Source organism: Papio anubis, chromosome 10, assembly GCF_008728515.1.
Source record: "Papio anubis isolate 15944 chromosome 10, Panubis1.0, whole genome shotgun sequence".
NCBI lineage: Eukaryota > Metazoa > Chordata > Mammalia > Primates > Cercopithecidae > Papio > Papio anubis.
In genome coordinates, this window is record NC_044985.1 from 66669682 (window position 1) to 66686854 (window position 17173).

General features: G+C 34.5%; 1 protein-coding gene across 4 annotated transcripts in view; it reads right to left on the reverse strand.

Annotated features, from left to right (window-relative positions):
- NCKAP1 (NCK associated protein 1) overlaps positions 1-17173 on the reverse strand; it is a 112273-nt gene that overhangs the window by 52548 nt on the left and 42552 nt on the right. For all 4 annotated transcript variants that reach the window (XM_021923772.2, XM_021923773.2, XM_021923774.2 and 1 more), the window contains 7 exons: positions 15567-15704; positions 14715-14763; positions 8589-8745; positions 5737-5793; positions 2878-2974; positions 2413-2519; positions 829-961 (listed from right to left, as the gene is read on the reverse strand). In XM_021923772.2, coding sequence (XP_021779464.1) covers positions 829-961; positions 2413-2519; positions 2878-2974; positions 5737-5793; positions 8589-8745; positions 14715-14763; positions 15567-15704 — 738 coding nt within the window. The remainder of the gene's footprint in view (positions 1-828; positions 962-2412; positions 2520-2877; positions 2975-5736; positions 5794-8588; positions 8746-14714; positions 14764-15566; positions 15705-17173) is intronic.

Consider the following 17173-nt stretch of genomic DNA (forward strand, 5'->3'; position numbering starts at 1 on the left):
GTAGTCTTTATATAAAGAGGATTCTTAACTGTTCTTTATACATTAGCTTACAGTCATTTGAAACATGTAATTCTACAAAGTGAAGGAAAATAAAATATTATTTTCTTAGGGTCAGTTTATTTGGAATAAAATTTTTTTTAATTTAAATAAAGATGAAAAACACTGAATAAGTAAATTATGGAAAGCAAAAAAAAAAAAAGGCTAAAAACCAATTAAGGAAAAAAAATTGGACATTTAAATGGGAATATCTATATGAAATCTTTATTTACTGGTCATCCTTTAACAATCTTCTTCAAAAAGATTTTTATTCTACTTTCCTTCTAATAGTTAATTATCAATTATATTGTCTCTATCATCTCTTCTGAATCTCCATAGCTTCTGCCCAAGCTCAGGCTCTCATCACCTCTCATTTAGCCTACTGCTGTCATTTTTCTTCTGGTCTCTCTGCCTCCTTAGTTGGTTCCCAGCAATCTATCATCCACACTGAACCAGGGTGATCTTTCTAAGTAGTACATCTGATTTATGACTAACCTCCTCTTTCCCAAGGCCCTCTGTAATTTGGTGAGTATACACCTTCATCTTCAGGATAAATAATCGTGTCTTTCCTTGTGTTCACTCTGAGCTTTATATACAGTTTACGCACAATACCTATCACATTGGACTACAACTGTTTCTTCCCTTCTAGGTAATGATCTCCTCGACAAAATATAAACATGATTTATCACTTGGCACATGATATTTCATAAATGCTTGTTGAACAAACAAATCAAATACTATCAAAGGTGGGAAGGAAGGAACAAAAGGGAAATAGTATGAGATAGTTTTTACCTGCACGAGTTCATTGAGGACAACAGCATCAAAGCCAGAAAGGTACTGCACGTAATACCTCTGCATTACAGGTCCATATTTCCTCACATGTGCTCTAAGCTCTTCCATGTAAAATATTAATTCAGCAATGTGCCTTTTTTAAAATTTCAAGAAAAATATTTCAAATAATAAATTCACCATTATTAAAGAATATATTAGAGGCCCTAGATCTCATTCCTAAAAGTATTTTTCTTATAAAGGGCACTGTTTAATACCTGATGTCAATTACTTCCTTTTTAAATTGTTTCATAAATAAAGAAATCATGGAAAGCAAAGAAAAAAAGAAAAAAAGCTAAGGCTAAAAATTGATAGCAGAAAATCCAAACTGAAAATAGTGTTCACGGGCACAGTGGCTCACAACTGTAATTACAGCACTTCGGGAGGCCAAGGTAGGCTGATCACCTGAGGTTAGGGGTTCAAGACCAGCCTGGCCAACAAGGTAAAATCCCATCTCTGCTAAAAATACAAAAATTAGCTGGGCATGGTGGTGGGTGCCTGTAAACCCAGCTACTTGGGAGGCTGAGACAGGAGAATCGCTTGAACCCAGGAGGTTGAGGTTGCAATGAGCCAAGATGGCATCACTGCACTCTAGCCTGGGTGACAGAGTAAAACTCCGTCTCAAAAAACAAAACAAAACAAAACAAAATTAAATTAAAAAAAATAAAAAAACAGGACATGTTATAAATACATCATCAAAAAATCTCAAATAAAAGAGGATTAGCAAGAAATAAAATTTTCCTGTATGCTCTTATTTCTCTGCTCCATTTTTCTAACTCTTATTGAGAGACTGAACTAAAACAACACAAAGACATTTTAATGACACACTGGGTTGCAACTCTACAAACAGGATTTTTATTTAAATGTTTTGTGTAGTAACTAATTTTAAAAAATGAATTCTGTAAGAAATATTACTGAGCATAGCAAGAAAACAAAAACTTTATCACCACAAAGCATACTACGAGAAAACAAAAGCTCTAATTTAAAACTAAAGTTGACTTTGCAGTCTAATTAATATCATCTAATGATATATCACAAATATTCCAAGCTCTTCAAAATAATTTTGCTTCAAATATAAGTCTCCAGATTCCCCAGCCCATAAATCAGAATACAGATGGTGCACACCTTACAGTGATTTGGATGTACTATCTTTCTAATTTACAATGGTGCAGAAGCAATACACATTTAGTACAAATTGTACTCTGAATTTTGACTTTTTTTTCCAGGCTAGCAATAGGCAGTATGATACTCTCTCATGATGCTGCCGCAGTTCCCAGTCAACTATGTGATCAGAAAGATAAACAACTTACACTCTTCAGTGTACTATGTTGCCAGATAATTTTGCCCAACTGTAGGCTAATAAAAGTGTTCTGAGCACATTTAAGGTAGGCTAGGCTAAGCTCTAATGTTCAGTAGATGAGATGTACTAAATGCATTTCAACTTAACAATATTTTCAACTTACAATGGGGTCTATCAGGACATAACCCCATTGTAAATCAAGCAGCATCTATATACAGAAAATAATTTTTTAAATGTTGCTAACGTACTTATCTATAAAGTCGTCTGCACTCTTCTTTGGCATGTTATCTGCATGACGAAGTAGCCAGATGATTTCATCACGGGCAAAGGATAACGCCATAAAAACAAAAAGTGCCTGTTTAAAAAAAATAGGTGTTTATTCTTATTCAATGACAAAAAACAAACTCGTAATCTCTTTCTATGTGAAAAGTCATTGGCAAGAAGTGATAATATCAATTCAAAAGAGTGAGGAGACTAACAGGAGAGAGCACAAGAGAACTTACAAGTATGTAGGAGAGAGAGAGCATGCATACAAGGGAGAAGAATGCAGGGAGGTACGATGTATGAATGTCAAGTCAGAAAATTCATGCTCCACTAAATATAAAAATCCTTTTATGTAGTCCCTGACTCAAATTTCAGTAAAATTTCATTTAGAAATGTTTTTTAAAATTTTAATATGGCACAATTATTGAAATAATAATTAAATCAGTTACCTTGGGACCTAGCAATCCAGGCTGATCAGAGAGGACAGTAGCCAATTCCTTCAGTGCAGATCTTAAAAACTTGCGTCTTTCTCTGTGCATTGAACCGCTACAGGGAAAGACACCATAATAGTTTATCTGCTTCTACTAAAATTTTTATTGGCAATTAAAGTAACTAGCATTACAGGTTCAACTTCTGAAGTCTTTTTTTAGGAAGCCAAAGTTCCTATAAAAATAATCTTCTATGTGTTTGTCATTAAGTGAGTTTCTAATCTTACATTTATCCTGCCTTTCTTGTGTTGCTTTTTAAATTGTGTTTCTTCTGTTATTCTCCATCTATCAAAATCCTACCCAACCTTCAAGACCAATCCTTCAAGAAGCATTTCCCAACATCCAGCTATTTATTGACGAATAATTTCTCCAATTTTAGTACCACACAGCTTTAAGCACTTTACAGACTGAAATTCTTGACGGTGACCAGGCCCATGCTTATAATCCCAGCACTTTGGGAGGTCAAGTTGGGTGGATTGCCTGAGCTCAGGAGTTCAAGACCAACCTGGGCAACATGGCAAAACTCCGTCTCTACTAAAAATACAGAAAATTAGCCAGGTATGGTGGGCGCCTGTAATCCCAGCTACTTGGGAGGCTGAGGCAGGAGAATCACTTGAGCCCAGGAGGCAGAGGTTGCAGTGAGCCAAGATCATGCCACTGCACTCCAGCCTGGATGACAGAGCAAGACTCCACCTCAACAAAAAAAAAAAAGAAAGAAATCCTTGAAGCCAAAAACTGACTAACTGTATACTTTTTTGTCACTTCCATATAGAAATTAACAAATATAACTTAATAAATATCTGGTTATCTATATTCTTATTAAGTTATATTCCTATTAAATATACAAAACTGAATACACAAGAGCTATAGTCAATAAAGGTATTGAGATGAGATCTACTTGGCACTCTTGTTCAAAAATAGAAAGATGGGGAAAGGAAGGGATAATCATAAATATTCATATACTAGGTATTTTAAAATTAAGATTAGAAAACATTCTCACATATTAACACAAGGAAAAAAATCATAAAATGTTCTAAGTATTCAAACTCCTCATACTACACAAAATACACACTGCTCCAAGAAAGTTTTAGAATTTAGATAGGTGCATAAATATGTGTGTGTGTGTGGGGGGGTGTGTGTGTGTGTGGGGGTGTGTGTGTGTGTATGAATGACGTCTATGCCAAAAACCCAATACTAGTAATTTTGCTGTGACACAGCAGGTCAGTTTCAGAGGACTCAAATTAAAATCCATCCTCTCCCTGCATGACCTTAGGTTCCAACTCTAAGTTTCAGTTTTTTGTCTATAGAATAAGTATGATGGCACCTGTCTCAAAAGATGCACTATCTTTCATGATGCCTCATATACAGTGCTTCTATGTTACTTTAATTTCAATGACAAGCTCTTTTTACTGACAATAATAAAGTCATCGTATCATTTCCAAGAAGAAAATGAACAAATGTTATTTTGATTATTTTACTTCACAGGATTACTGTGAGAAGTCTGTGATGTTTATTGGGAGAAAATGTCTATAAAGTACTTGGGCCTAGCACTGCTTACTACTTATAATTTTTATTTAATAAACAGAAGGAGGAAAATAAAAATACCTTACTTGTAAACGATCTTTATAAAAGATAGCTATGCCTATATTTCTGCCTATAGTAGGGTCTATCCCGTGAAGAAATAATAATTATGTGCATTTCTGCAAGTCTAGAGAGGAATTCTAATGAACTCCAAAGTATGTTATTTGCACTAGGAATCAGTTTTGAAAAATTAAGCACATGTACTTCATTCAAGTAAATAAAATATGCATGAGGAATGATATAGCACAGATACAATGAGTAAAGATAGTTTAAATTCCCAATATCTATCTTATAGCCTAAACTGAAATTCTAAAACTTCCCGTGGTTTCACAGTTTTCTCTATGGAGTGATGCTTGCCTTCTCTCTGCCTTATATAGAAATACTGATAGATCAAATACTACTATCTGTATATAGTACCTAAGTTCACTGCAGAAAATATTCTACATTAAGTATATCATATATGTAACAAAGTGAAATATTAAATTATTTAGAATTATTTGAGAAAACTGGAAAGCTGTTCAAAGATTTAAAATACACTAATTTTTCACTTAGGATAGCTATATATTTACTAATATAAGAAACTAAAATTGGGAAAGAGGTGTACTTTTAAAAGTAAATACTTGCCGAGCACGGTGGCTCATGCCTGTAATGCCAGCACTTTGGGAGGCTGAGGCGGGCTGATCACTGCGGTCAGCAGTTCAAGACCAGCCTAGCCAACATGGTGAAAATCTGTCTCCACTAAAATACAAAAATTAGCTGAGATTGTACAGTGGGTGCCTGTAATCCCAACAATGCAGGAGGCTGAGGCAGGAGAATTGCTTGAGCCGGGAGGTGGAGACTGCAGTGAGCCAAGATGGCATCAGAGACTGTCTCCAAAAAAAAAAAAAGGAAATATTATCTGGAAGAGTTATAAGGATATATTAATTTTCATGTAGTAGTACAAAAATCATATTGGTATGCAGAGCATAGTGGCAGTGAGATTATACCCAAAGTAAGAGTCCTTTGTGTGATACTTCCTTATAGCATTTTATCAACACTTCAAAAACATTTAAAATCTGACTTCACTAATTCCAAGGTTTTACATATTGAAGCTATATACTTAATATTTTTCATTGACTGAAAGTTCCCCTCTACTACCATATCTTGCATACTATTAATCTGTACTCACTTCAACAAAATGATGCTTTTAAGAATTTTTTTCTTGATTAAAACTACCAGAGATAAAATAAAACTACTTACGCATGTGACACGGCTGCCTCCTTGCATTCTCTTATGTCATTAATACGTTTATTATAGCTAGGTGCAAAAACAAATTAGCACGTTAGTTTAATTTGATCAATAACTGTCAAAATGAGTAAGTCTAATACTAGAAGTCAATTAAAAATGACATTTTCAATTTAAAACCTGGCCCTCAAACTGGAAGTGCATGGAAGAATCTACCCACACTTTTTCCTAGCATTTAGATGTCCATTCAAGTCTTCCTAAAAGAAAAAAAGTCACATTATATTAAATCCAACAATAAAATTAAACTTCAAAATGTAGATTTTTTAAATTAAATGTTATTACTTCCTTAAGCCTCAAAGGAGACACTGAAATTATACTTCTGATGTAATTAACATCAGAAGTTACTTCCAAAAATCTAAAGTACTGACAAAGCTATCATTTCTGACTTTTTAATCAAGTCTATCTTTAAGCATGAAAAAATTCTGAAAGGATATATATTAGTGATCAAAAGTAGTGACTGTTTGGATAAAAAGGTTTTGTGACGGAGAAAACTGAGGCACAAAAGCATTTGTCGACTTTAAATTATTTTAAGAGAACTATATATTTTAAGCTATGTATTTTTTTTTAAAAAAAACTTACTTTTCAAATAAAAAAACATTTAATTAACATCAGCTTAAAGATGCTACCATAAAAACAAATGCTAATAATAAACAATTTCATGAATAACAGATATAAAAACTCAAAATTCCTAAAATGTTAAAGAAAAAATATCTTCCTGACAACCTCTCTAAAAATCTCTTACACCATGGCCAGGTACGGTGGCTCACACCTGTAATCCCAGCACTTTGGGAGGCCAAGGTGGGTGGATCACTTGCGGGCAGGAGTTCAAGACCAGCCTGGCCAATATGGTGAAACCCCGTCTCTACTAAAAATACAAAAATTAGTTGGGCGTGGTGGCGGGCACCTGGAATCCTAATTACTCAGGAGGCTAAGGCAGGAGAACTGCTTGATCCCACGAGGAGGAGGCTGCAGTGAGCCAAGATTGCACCACTGCACTCAGCCTGGGTGACAGAGCGAAACTCCATCTCAAAAATAAATTTAAAAAAAGTAAATAAATAAAAATCTCTTACACTAAAATGAACTCCAACTTCTATATTTAAGTGCTCTAAGATTTATGTATTCTTTGGGCAAATTTCCAAAATATAATAATTCTGTAACCATCACCGTCTATAATTAATAAGATTTTATACTTATGGTTTGACTATGATAATTCATATTTTAAACTGGATGATCATTCACAATTAAATTAAAAATGGAAACTTCTCACAACTTTAAATACAGAGATTCTCAAATGATAAATTTATCATTAATAAAGCATAACAAAGACAACTGGTTTCACAGTGCCATTAAATTTACTTGCACCATACATAAGTTCACTCAATACACAGAGGCTAATTGGTTTTAAATGTTTACATTTTTAAAATATGATTCCACAACGAGTTTGTCAGTATGCTAGTATATGATATTAATATAAGTTTCATGATTTTCAATCTAAATCAACTAGAAAATGACAAAGCCCATCTTGCATATAATATTTCAGGGTATTCCACCATCTAAACTAAGAGCTGAAAAGTACATAAGGCACTATTTATCATATGACTGACAGATCACTGGCATAAGAATATCAGTATGGTGACAGAAATCAGAGCAGTAGTCACTAGAGAAAGGAGTAGGGGGAGTAGGGGACTAGGCATGGCAGTACTGACCAGAAAGAAGCACAAAAGAATTTTCCAGAGATGATGGAAATGTTCTTACATCTTGATTTAAGTGGTGATGACGCAGGAGTATTCATATGCAAAGTCAATCAGTTATACAACTAAGATGTACGTATTCTTCTGTTTGTATATTTTATCTCAATAAAGTACTTGGGAAGAAAAGGGCAGATTCCTTTAACCTCTCCAAGATACAGACACAGGAGGTTAAAGGTGATGCTCAGGAACCTGGATTTCAATTTGCATTTCAGGGTAATTCTTACGTACACTAAAATGTGAGATATATTGGCTTAAATTTAGTGTCAGACATATACACATACATTGAAATATCTAGAAGTTTTATTTCATTTTAATTTCATTAGGTCATTATTCAACTGGATGTGAAATAAATGTAGGCAAATTTCATTGTCATCTGAAGCTAGGAAGCCCAACATAAGTACAGCGGATCCTAGGTATTTTTAAATATTTCATAACTGCCACCAAGTCTGAGTTCAACTTAGCTTTTATATATTGGCTGCAGAATCTCAAGTGGAGAGAAATAAAGTTATTAAAAATTTCTAAAAAACACATTTCAGATAATTATTTGCTGAACTGGAAATAAATGAAAATAAATCATGTGGAATATTTTGTATTATTTAAATAAAAACAACATGATTTCCTACATGCAGTGGTATCACTTCTGTAATTGTTATAATTAATCCAATTAACTATTTTTTATTGCTTCATATACTTTTACAAGTACACCCTATTCTAAAATAACACTTACAAAAATTTTAAACCTCTAAAATGTATATGGTACTTTCGCATCGAAAATCATATATGACTTGCAAAAGAAGACACATCTTCCTTCTCCTATATTACATATTTTGAAACGTCAAGTAACCTCAGTTTTTTTTAATATGTGAAGTTACCTGTAAAAAATATGATTATTACCTATCAGGTTGACTGTTAAAAACAACTTCCTGGGATCCAAGTCAGATGGTATAGGCTGTATCTTCCTGCAGTGTGACTACTCCTTTATCCCCAAAACTTCAGTAAAGATAACTCACTCACCACCCTTCTCCAAAAAAGATAAAATAAATGAAAATGCCATACCCTCGTATGTTTACAAATAAGTCTTCTGCAGCTTTGTGTATGTGGAAAACTTCATCCCGAAAGAGAGAGAGGCAAGAACTACTTTGAAGAGCTAGCTTCCAAAGGTTCAGTGCTGTAGCATCAGTATTTAGGATCCCATGGCACAAAATAAAGCCAACTTTAAATAAAAAGAAAAGCAAATATAAATGTAAATGTAAAAGTATTCCAAAGTTTGGTAACAGTGTAGCTTTTGGAAAATACAGAAATGTAACCACAATCACTAGATTGAGGCTTCTGAGTAACAGTAACAATACCTATGTATAAGCCATAGTAACAACATGTTTCTTTCCCAATTATAATTTTCTGTATTCTACAAAACCAGTTATTTGAACCTGCACTGACAAAACGAGAAAAATGTCACTTCTGGGTTATGAACCAAGTCATTTTAATAAAAGTAACATTTATAAAATATTTTCAACCAAAGATCAGAACTTTCTAATTAACATATAATGCAGTAATCATTACAATTGTTATAATAACTTAAAAATAAAGCTTATCTCAGGGCCCGGTGCTGTGGCTCATGCCTTTAATCCCAGCACTGCAGGAGGCTGACGTGGGAGGATTGCTTGAGCTCAGGAGGCAGAGGTTGCAGTGAGCCGAGGTTGCGCCACTGCACTCTAGCCTGGGTGACAGACCCTGTCTCAAAAAAAATTTTTTTAAATGGCCGAGTGCAATGGCTCATGCCTGTAATCCCAGCATTTTGGGAGGCCAAGGCAGGCGGATCATGAGGTCAGGAGTTCGAGACCAGCCTGACCAACATGGTGAAATCCCATCTCTACTACAAATACAAAAATTAGCCAGGAGTGGTGGTGCACCCAGCTATTCAGGAGGCTGAGGCAGGAAAATCGCTTGAACCTGGCAGGCATAAGTTGCAGTGGGCCGAGATCACGCCATTGCACTCCAGCCTGGGCGACAGAGCAAGACTCTGTCTCAAAATATATATATATAATTTATAAGTATATAATTTACATATTATATATAATTTATATGTATATGATTTACATATAATATATAATTTATATGTATATAATTTGTTATATAGTTTAATGAATATAATTTATATATAATATATAATTTATATGAATACAATTTACATACTATATATAATTTATATGTATATAATTTATAGACATAATTTATATATTGTATATATTTATAATATATAATTTATACTGTGTATAATTTATAGTTTATATAATCTATAGTTTATATTATATATAATTTATATATAATATATAATTTATATGTATACATTTATACATATAAATATTATTATACATACATACAGAGAATAAATCATCAGAATATTTCCTAATCATGAGAATAAATCATAGCATCTCACATTTTAATAGCATCTCACATTTTTAATAGCAATTTATAGTTCATTAAGCCTTCTCATATATATTATTTCAAATGATTATCCTGTATAGTAGACAAGACAGGTGGTATTCTTTCTTTTTTTTTCTCTTTTTGGTAGAGACGGGGTCTTGTCACATTGACCAGGCTAGTCTCAATCTCCTGGTCTCAGGCCATCCTTCTACCTCAATCTCCCCAAGAACTGGGATTACAGGTGTGAGCGACTGCACCTGGTCCATATGATTCTTACAGTTCAAGAAGTGAAGGGTCATTGACTTTACTAAAATACTATTAAAGTAATAAAGCTAGGACTTAGCCCCAATTATTCATCCTTAAAGTCCAATACTTTCAATATATTAAGTTGCTCTCAATTACATGAATTCTAAATATCTTTACCTTTTGTTATCTAATCTGGAAATCCTACAAAAAATATAATCTTATACATGCTGACTGATATCCTCTCTAGTCTTCTATACTAGGACGTAAGACCTCATCTTTCATTCACTGAACATTTACTCAGTGTCTACTATATATAAGGTTCTGTAGTGGGCCAGTTAGAAACCAATCCCATTTTGTTTGAGATTTCCCTATGATTCTCAATAATCACTCCCATGTTTAAACTCCTATTATAGCTGTACAGCTATCTTGACACTTTAACATAAAACTTGCCATTTATCTTTTGATTCTTAGCTCAGGCTTCCTTCTTGGGCCACTATAGAAGCAAGCTAACTCTGTAAGTAGGCATATATTGTAGAGTCATACACACATATTTAACTTCTTTGACTTGGAACTATACAAAAATATTTCTCACATAACAGGGCCCCTAAAACAAGTCAATTATTCAATCCAGCACACAATCAAAGAAACAGAATACATGTATGAAAGATTAAAGAGCCCTCAAGAGAAATTTTCTTTATAAAACATTATCCTCTTACGTACTCGACTTTCCACCCTAATATCAAGTGAAATCAGATTTCACTTAGTGTCTTACACCTCTTTGTACATTAACATTTACAAAATACTTGCTACTACTAATATAAGGTTTCTCTGAAAATTTTTATCACTTATAAGTTAAAAGTGTTTGTTTTTAACATACGTGTTATGAGTTAAAGTATATTTATTTGTTTAAATTGGAACAAAAAAGGCAAATGAGTTTAAAATAGATTGCCCAGGCTGGACGTGGTGGCTCACACCTGTAATCCCAACACTATGGGAGGCCAAGATGGACAGACCACTTGAGGTCAGAAGTTTGAGACCAGTCTGGCCAACATGGTGAAAACCCCATCTCTACTAAAGATACAAAAATTAGCTGAGCATGGTGGTGGGCACCTGTAATACCAGCTATTTGGGAGGGTGAGGCAGGAGAAATGCTTGAACTCGGGAGGTGGAGGGTGCAGTGAGCCAAGATCACGCCACTGCACTCCAGTCTAGGCGACAGAAAAGACTGAAGTCTCAAAAAAATAAAATAGATTGCCCAAGATTAGGGGGATGACTTATTAATTAAACTACATATCAATCTCCTTTAGCAAAGTTAGGATGAAAGGACAAAAATAAAACTAAAAAATTTAAAAGTAGCTAAGTAGCTCTTAAAACAGATGACCAAGTCTTGACAAGGAAGTTGAAGAAAACCTTTGAAGGCAGAAAACAGATAAAATTGGACTATCAATATAAAAAACAAGGCAGAAATTAGTAATCCAAAACTCTGGAGTTAAAGAAAAAAAAATGTTTCCTAAGGAGTCTCCCAAGTCTAATCAATAGACCCAAAAATGAACCCTAAAACACCTATCAGGATAATTAATTTTACAACTGTACTCCAAGTGCTGGGTCCTCAATACTCTGGGTCCTGAACAACTCTTAGCATCAGGCTATAATCTAGAGCAGTGATTCTTAAACTTTAGCTTGCACCAGAATCACTGAGACAGTACATTAAACAGATTGTTAAGACCCATCCACAGAGTTTCTGTCTAGTAGGTCTTGGGTAGGGACCAAGATTCTGCATATCTAAGAAGTTCCCAGGTGTTGCTCATGTTGCTGGTCCAGGAACCACATTTTGAACTAATCCAGAACAAAGCTCCAAAGAGAGCAGACTACCTATTGAAGAAAAATCCCAGTCTGGGTAGTAGTTCCAAAAAGAGAAGTGCAGAATTTGAGACAACTCCTAACCTCTATATTAGCTCTACTCAGGGTTCAAAAACACGAAAGAAGCAAAACTCATTCCTTATTTTGGCAACTGTGGTTATCTCAAATCTGACTTCTCTATGCCCATATATACCCCATTAGGGTAGCCTGCTTCCTGATCAACTTACTGGCTCATTACACAAACTCACGCTATCAGCATTCCCATTTAAAATAAAGATTAGGGGGAGCAATCCTATGTAACTCCAGAGGTCACTTATGACATCTAACTCCACTAATTAACTCAATTATTCAGCTGCACATCCATAAGCATGAAACAACTAACAATTACCACACAACTGAGCAAGATCAAAACTCTGAAAGCTGTTTTTCTAAATAAACTATGAGACAAAGCATGAAAATCTCATTTATCTTTATAGAAGAAAATATAAATATCACAAACTTGGTCAATGTAAAAAATAACACAATTAATAAAAATAGCTAAGGCCAGATACTATTGTTAAATTCTTCCTCTTTCATACTAAAACAACTCAAAGTATCAGTCCATAATGACACTAAGTATTGGAACAGGGTATTTAGAAATTTTCATAAAAATTTCACAGTGACTTTGGAGTAAAAACCTAATAATCTGTTAGACTGAATCTAGTAATAAAAACTATGGGCTTGTATTTTATGTCCTTATTACTTCATTTTTCTGGGGAATTCTAGCAATTCATTTTCTTTATTTTATTAAAGGATCAATCCAAAAAACATTAAAGGAGGAAAAGCAGTCCTTCACCATAGTTTGAGAAACACTGTAATAAAAAGTCAACAAATACAGTCATTTCTTAGTGTAGGGGATTGGTTACAGGACCATCGACAGATACCAAAATCTGTGGATGTTAAAGTTCCTTATATAAAATGGTGTAGTATTTACATATAACCTACACCCTTTCTCCCGCATACTTTAAATCACCTCCACATTACTTGTAATACCTAATACAATAGCTACATATCACTTCATCTGCGTGAACTCAATGTAGTACTCATTATGCAGTGAGTTTTGCTTTTTGGATCTTTGTGAATTTTTTTCCTGTATTTTAATCGGTTGTTGACTGAATCTCTGGATGCAAAACTCCAGGATATAAAGGGCCAACTCTACTCTCTAAAGGTTAATAAATCAAAAATAAAAACGAAAAAACACAAACACTTCAAAATTATTCCCCTGTGGCAGTGAGCCTAGGGGTGAGTAGGAGGAATTTATCTATATTACAGAAACTCTCATTCTGTATTAAACCTATGTGTCTCCATGGAATAGTACACAGCCATAAAAAACAATGAAATCGTATCCTTTTCAGTAACATGGATGGAGGTTATTATCCTTAGGAAACTAAGGCAGGAATAGAAAACCAAATACTACATGTTCTTACTTATAAGTGGGAGCTAAACACTGAGTATACATGGGCACAAAGAAAGGAACAATGTAAGACACCAGGGCCTACTTGAAGGTTGGGATAAAAAAAAAATTACCTATCAGGCAATATGCTTATTACCCGGGTGACAAAATAATCTGTACACCAAACCCCCATGACACGCAATTTACCTATATAACAAACCTGCACATGTACCCATGAACCTAAAAGTTTAAATAAAATACCTTTTGAAGCTGATAAACAAACAAACAGCTTAAAAGGAAATACAACAAGCTATTAGAAGTCATAGAAACTTGGTGGTAGATTTATGGGTGTTCACTCTATAATTATTTCAACTTTCTTGATGCTCACAATAAAATGATGGAAAACAAAAAAGCAAACAAAAAAACTTGTGTCTATTTCTCTCATAGTTTGTAAGCTTCTCAGAAGCAGAAACTAGTACTTTTATCTCCTATGCATCTAAAAAACTGCCAAACATATGAGTAATTTATTAAATAAACTGCAGTAAATTAAAACCAAAAACTTTAAGTGAACAGATGTGACATTTAAATAATAATTAAAAGCAAAACCAAAATTTAGTTTTGAAGGTTATGTTGAAAGGCAATATAACGTAGCCCATGAGCCTTGGAGTTAGGCTGGGTTCTTAATCTTGTCTTTGTCACTCATTAGCTGTGTGGTCTAAGCTTTAGATTCCTCAACTTTAAAACAGATTACCTGGCCAGGCGCAGTGGTTCACACCTATAATACCAACACTGTGGGAGGCCAAGGCGGGCAGATCACCTGAGGTCAGGAGTTCGAGGCCAGCCTAACCAATATGGTGAAACCCTCCGCCTCTACTAAAAATACAAAAATTAGCCGGGCGTGGTGGCGTGTGCCTGTTGTCCCAGCTACTCAGGAGGTTGAGACACAACAACTGCTTGAACCCGGGAGGCGGAGGTTGCAGCGAGCTGAAATTGTGCCACTGCACTCCAGCCTGGGTGACAAAGCAAGACTTCATCTCAAAAAAAACCACACACAAACAGACTATCTACTCTGATAGGATTAATATGAGGACTGAAAGAGGTAGTGGACATAGATGGGTTAGCACAATGCTAAGCACAGAGGCAGTAATCATGTCACCTGCTATTTTTCTCTGAAACGTAAAACCTGGGGAATAATCATAACACTAACCCATTTTACTTACAGATAATCCACTTTTCCATTGCATCCAAAGAGAGGTATTCACAAGGCATCTTAAAAAGAGAACATATACATTTGCAGTTAAAAGAAATTCTAAAAAATATTCCATATTGAGTCACTCTCCTCCCCTTCTCCCGATAACTTACTACCCAACTCTTCGCCCAAACACTACCACAACAAATTTGAAGAGCTGGATAAAATTTTATTATCTATACTGAAACTTGCAATCAATAAATAACAATGAGAGGTGTGCCCCTTTCACATCTGCACACCCTTAAACCTCTCTTTAAAAAATATTGTTGCTAATTGTCTTTAATCTGGTAAATGACAACTTATCAATTTCTCAAGTCTATTTCAAAGTTTACAATATTCCAAAAGATAAAATTTTAGTCAAGATAAAAGACATTTATGTGTCTGAATGCTCACTGTCTCACCAAAATCAGTAGCTATGCGTGTGTATTCTCCATATGTGGAACACCTATGTTCATAAATACAGAGAATAGATGGAAAAGAATACAAAGGAATATAACAATGATTTTGTCTACTTGGTGAGATGTGGGGTGATTTTTGTTTTTTCTTTATACTTCAAATTTTTCTATCATGATAAAGCAAAACAAACTTTTTAACTTTAAAGAAAAAAGTACTCATACTATTTACCATATTAATTTATCACCAGTTTTCATTAAGACTCTAAAGCTAAAAAATCTGAACAATATGACTTAAGTAATGAACATTTTATAATGAACTTCAACTAATAAGCTAATGCTAATTAGAAACAAACTGCAACAGCATTGCTGAACTATTATTTTTTAAAAGTCACTTTATTTTCATTCAAAAGAGAAAAATAGAACCATACAGTGTCGGATTGCGCTGGATTAAGCATTGTACTAGGTGCACTGATGAGGCTTAATAACTGGGCATTTCTCCACTGGTCAGCTGAAAGATTCCTTCGAGGATATACCATTTGAAGAGAAATTAGTGCATCTGAAAGAGACTAATTAAAATACGAAAAAGAAAGCTGAAGAATTTTGTTTTCCTTTTCTGTTTACATTCCAGCTATAATTGCTGTGGGTTTCTAACTATACCATTATAAAACAACACAGCCTAATTACAGCCATGCTCCTTATAATATCTGAGTTGGGTTGCGGCTCCTCTCCTCCAGAATTTTTTTTGCTAATGTTATAAAAACTACACAGATTCTGCATTTTTGAGCAAAAGCTTAGGTCAGAAACTCATGTTATTTTCTTAAAGGTTAAAATATGTGGCAATCTTGGGAACTTTATTCCAAAAGGAACAGAGAGCCTACTGTCATCTTTCTGTCAATACAAGTTTCCATTCTGATAGCTTTAAAAGAAAAAGACTTTGGGGTTATATGACTAAGTGTTAATAAAACTCAACATGCTTTATATTTCTCTAAAGAATGTCTTATAAAAATAATACACTGTATCTCATCTTAATAAATTACTTCTCTTTATCAACTAGTTTGTTGATTACAGCTTTATTATCAAGATATTTAATGTTTCATCTCAAATGTTTCTTTCTTGCTTTCATAAATGTCTTTTGCTATTAATCCCTGCTTCCTAAAAATTCTGTAAAGAGTGATTCTTTTTTTTTTTTTTTGAGATGGAGTCTTGCTCTTTCACCCAAGCTGCAGTGCAGTGGCGTGATCTCTGCTCACTGCAAGCTCCGCCTCCCAGGTTCATGCCTCAGCCTCCGGAGTAGCTGGAACTACAGGCGCCCGCCACCATGCCCGGCTAATTTTTGTATTTTTAATAGATACTGGGTTTCACCGTGTTAGCCAGGATGGTCTCAATCACCTGACCTCGTGATCCGCCCGCCTCGGCCTCCCAAAGTGTTGGGATTACAGGTGTGAGCCACCACGCCTGGCCTTAAGAATGATTCTTTAATCTGACTGCACACAGAGTGCCAGAAGTTTGTTCTGAAAACAGAATACAGGGCTCCAACTGAAATTTAGTGAACCTGAACCTCTGGAAACAGAACCCCAGAATCTATCATTTTATTAAGCTACACAAAGTGATTCTGACGTAGCCAACTAAGAATGTTTTAAAAATTATGTTAATTTTTTTAAATCCTGGGAAATTTGGGAGGTTGTATGTTATGGGAATTTACCGCTTCCTCTAGATTTTCTAGTTTGTGTGTACAGAGATGTTCCTAGTAGTCTCTGATAATCTTTAGTATTTCTGTGGGATTGGTTGTGATATTGCCTTTCTCATTTGATTCTGCTTATTTGCATCTTCTCTTTTTTCCTTGTTAATCTAGCTAGGAGTCTGTCAACCTTGTTGACAATCCTTTCAAAGAACTAACTTTTTGTTTTCGTTGATCCTTTGTATGGTCTTTGGGGTCTCAATTTCATTTAGCTTTGCTGTTATTTTGGTTATTTATTTTCACTGCAGGCTTTAGGTTTAGTTCATTCTTCTTTTTCCAGTACCTTTAAAGTGCAAA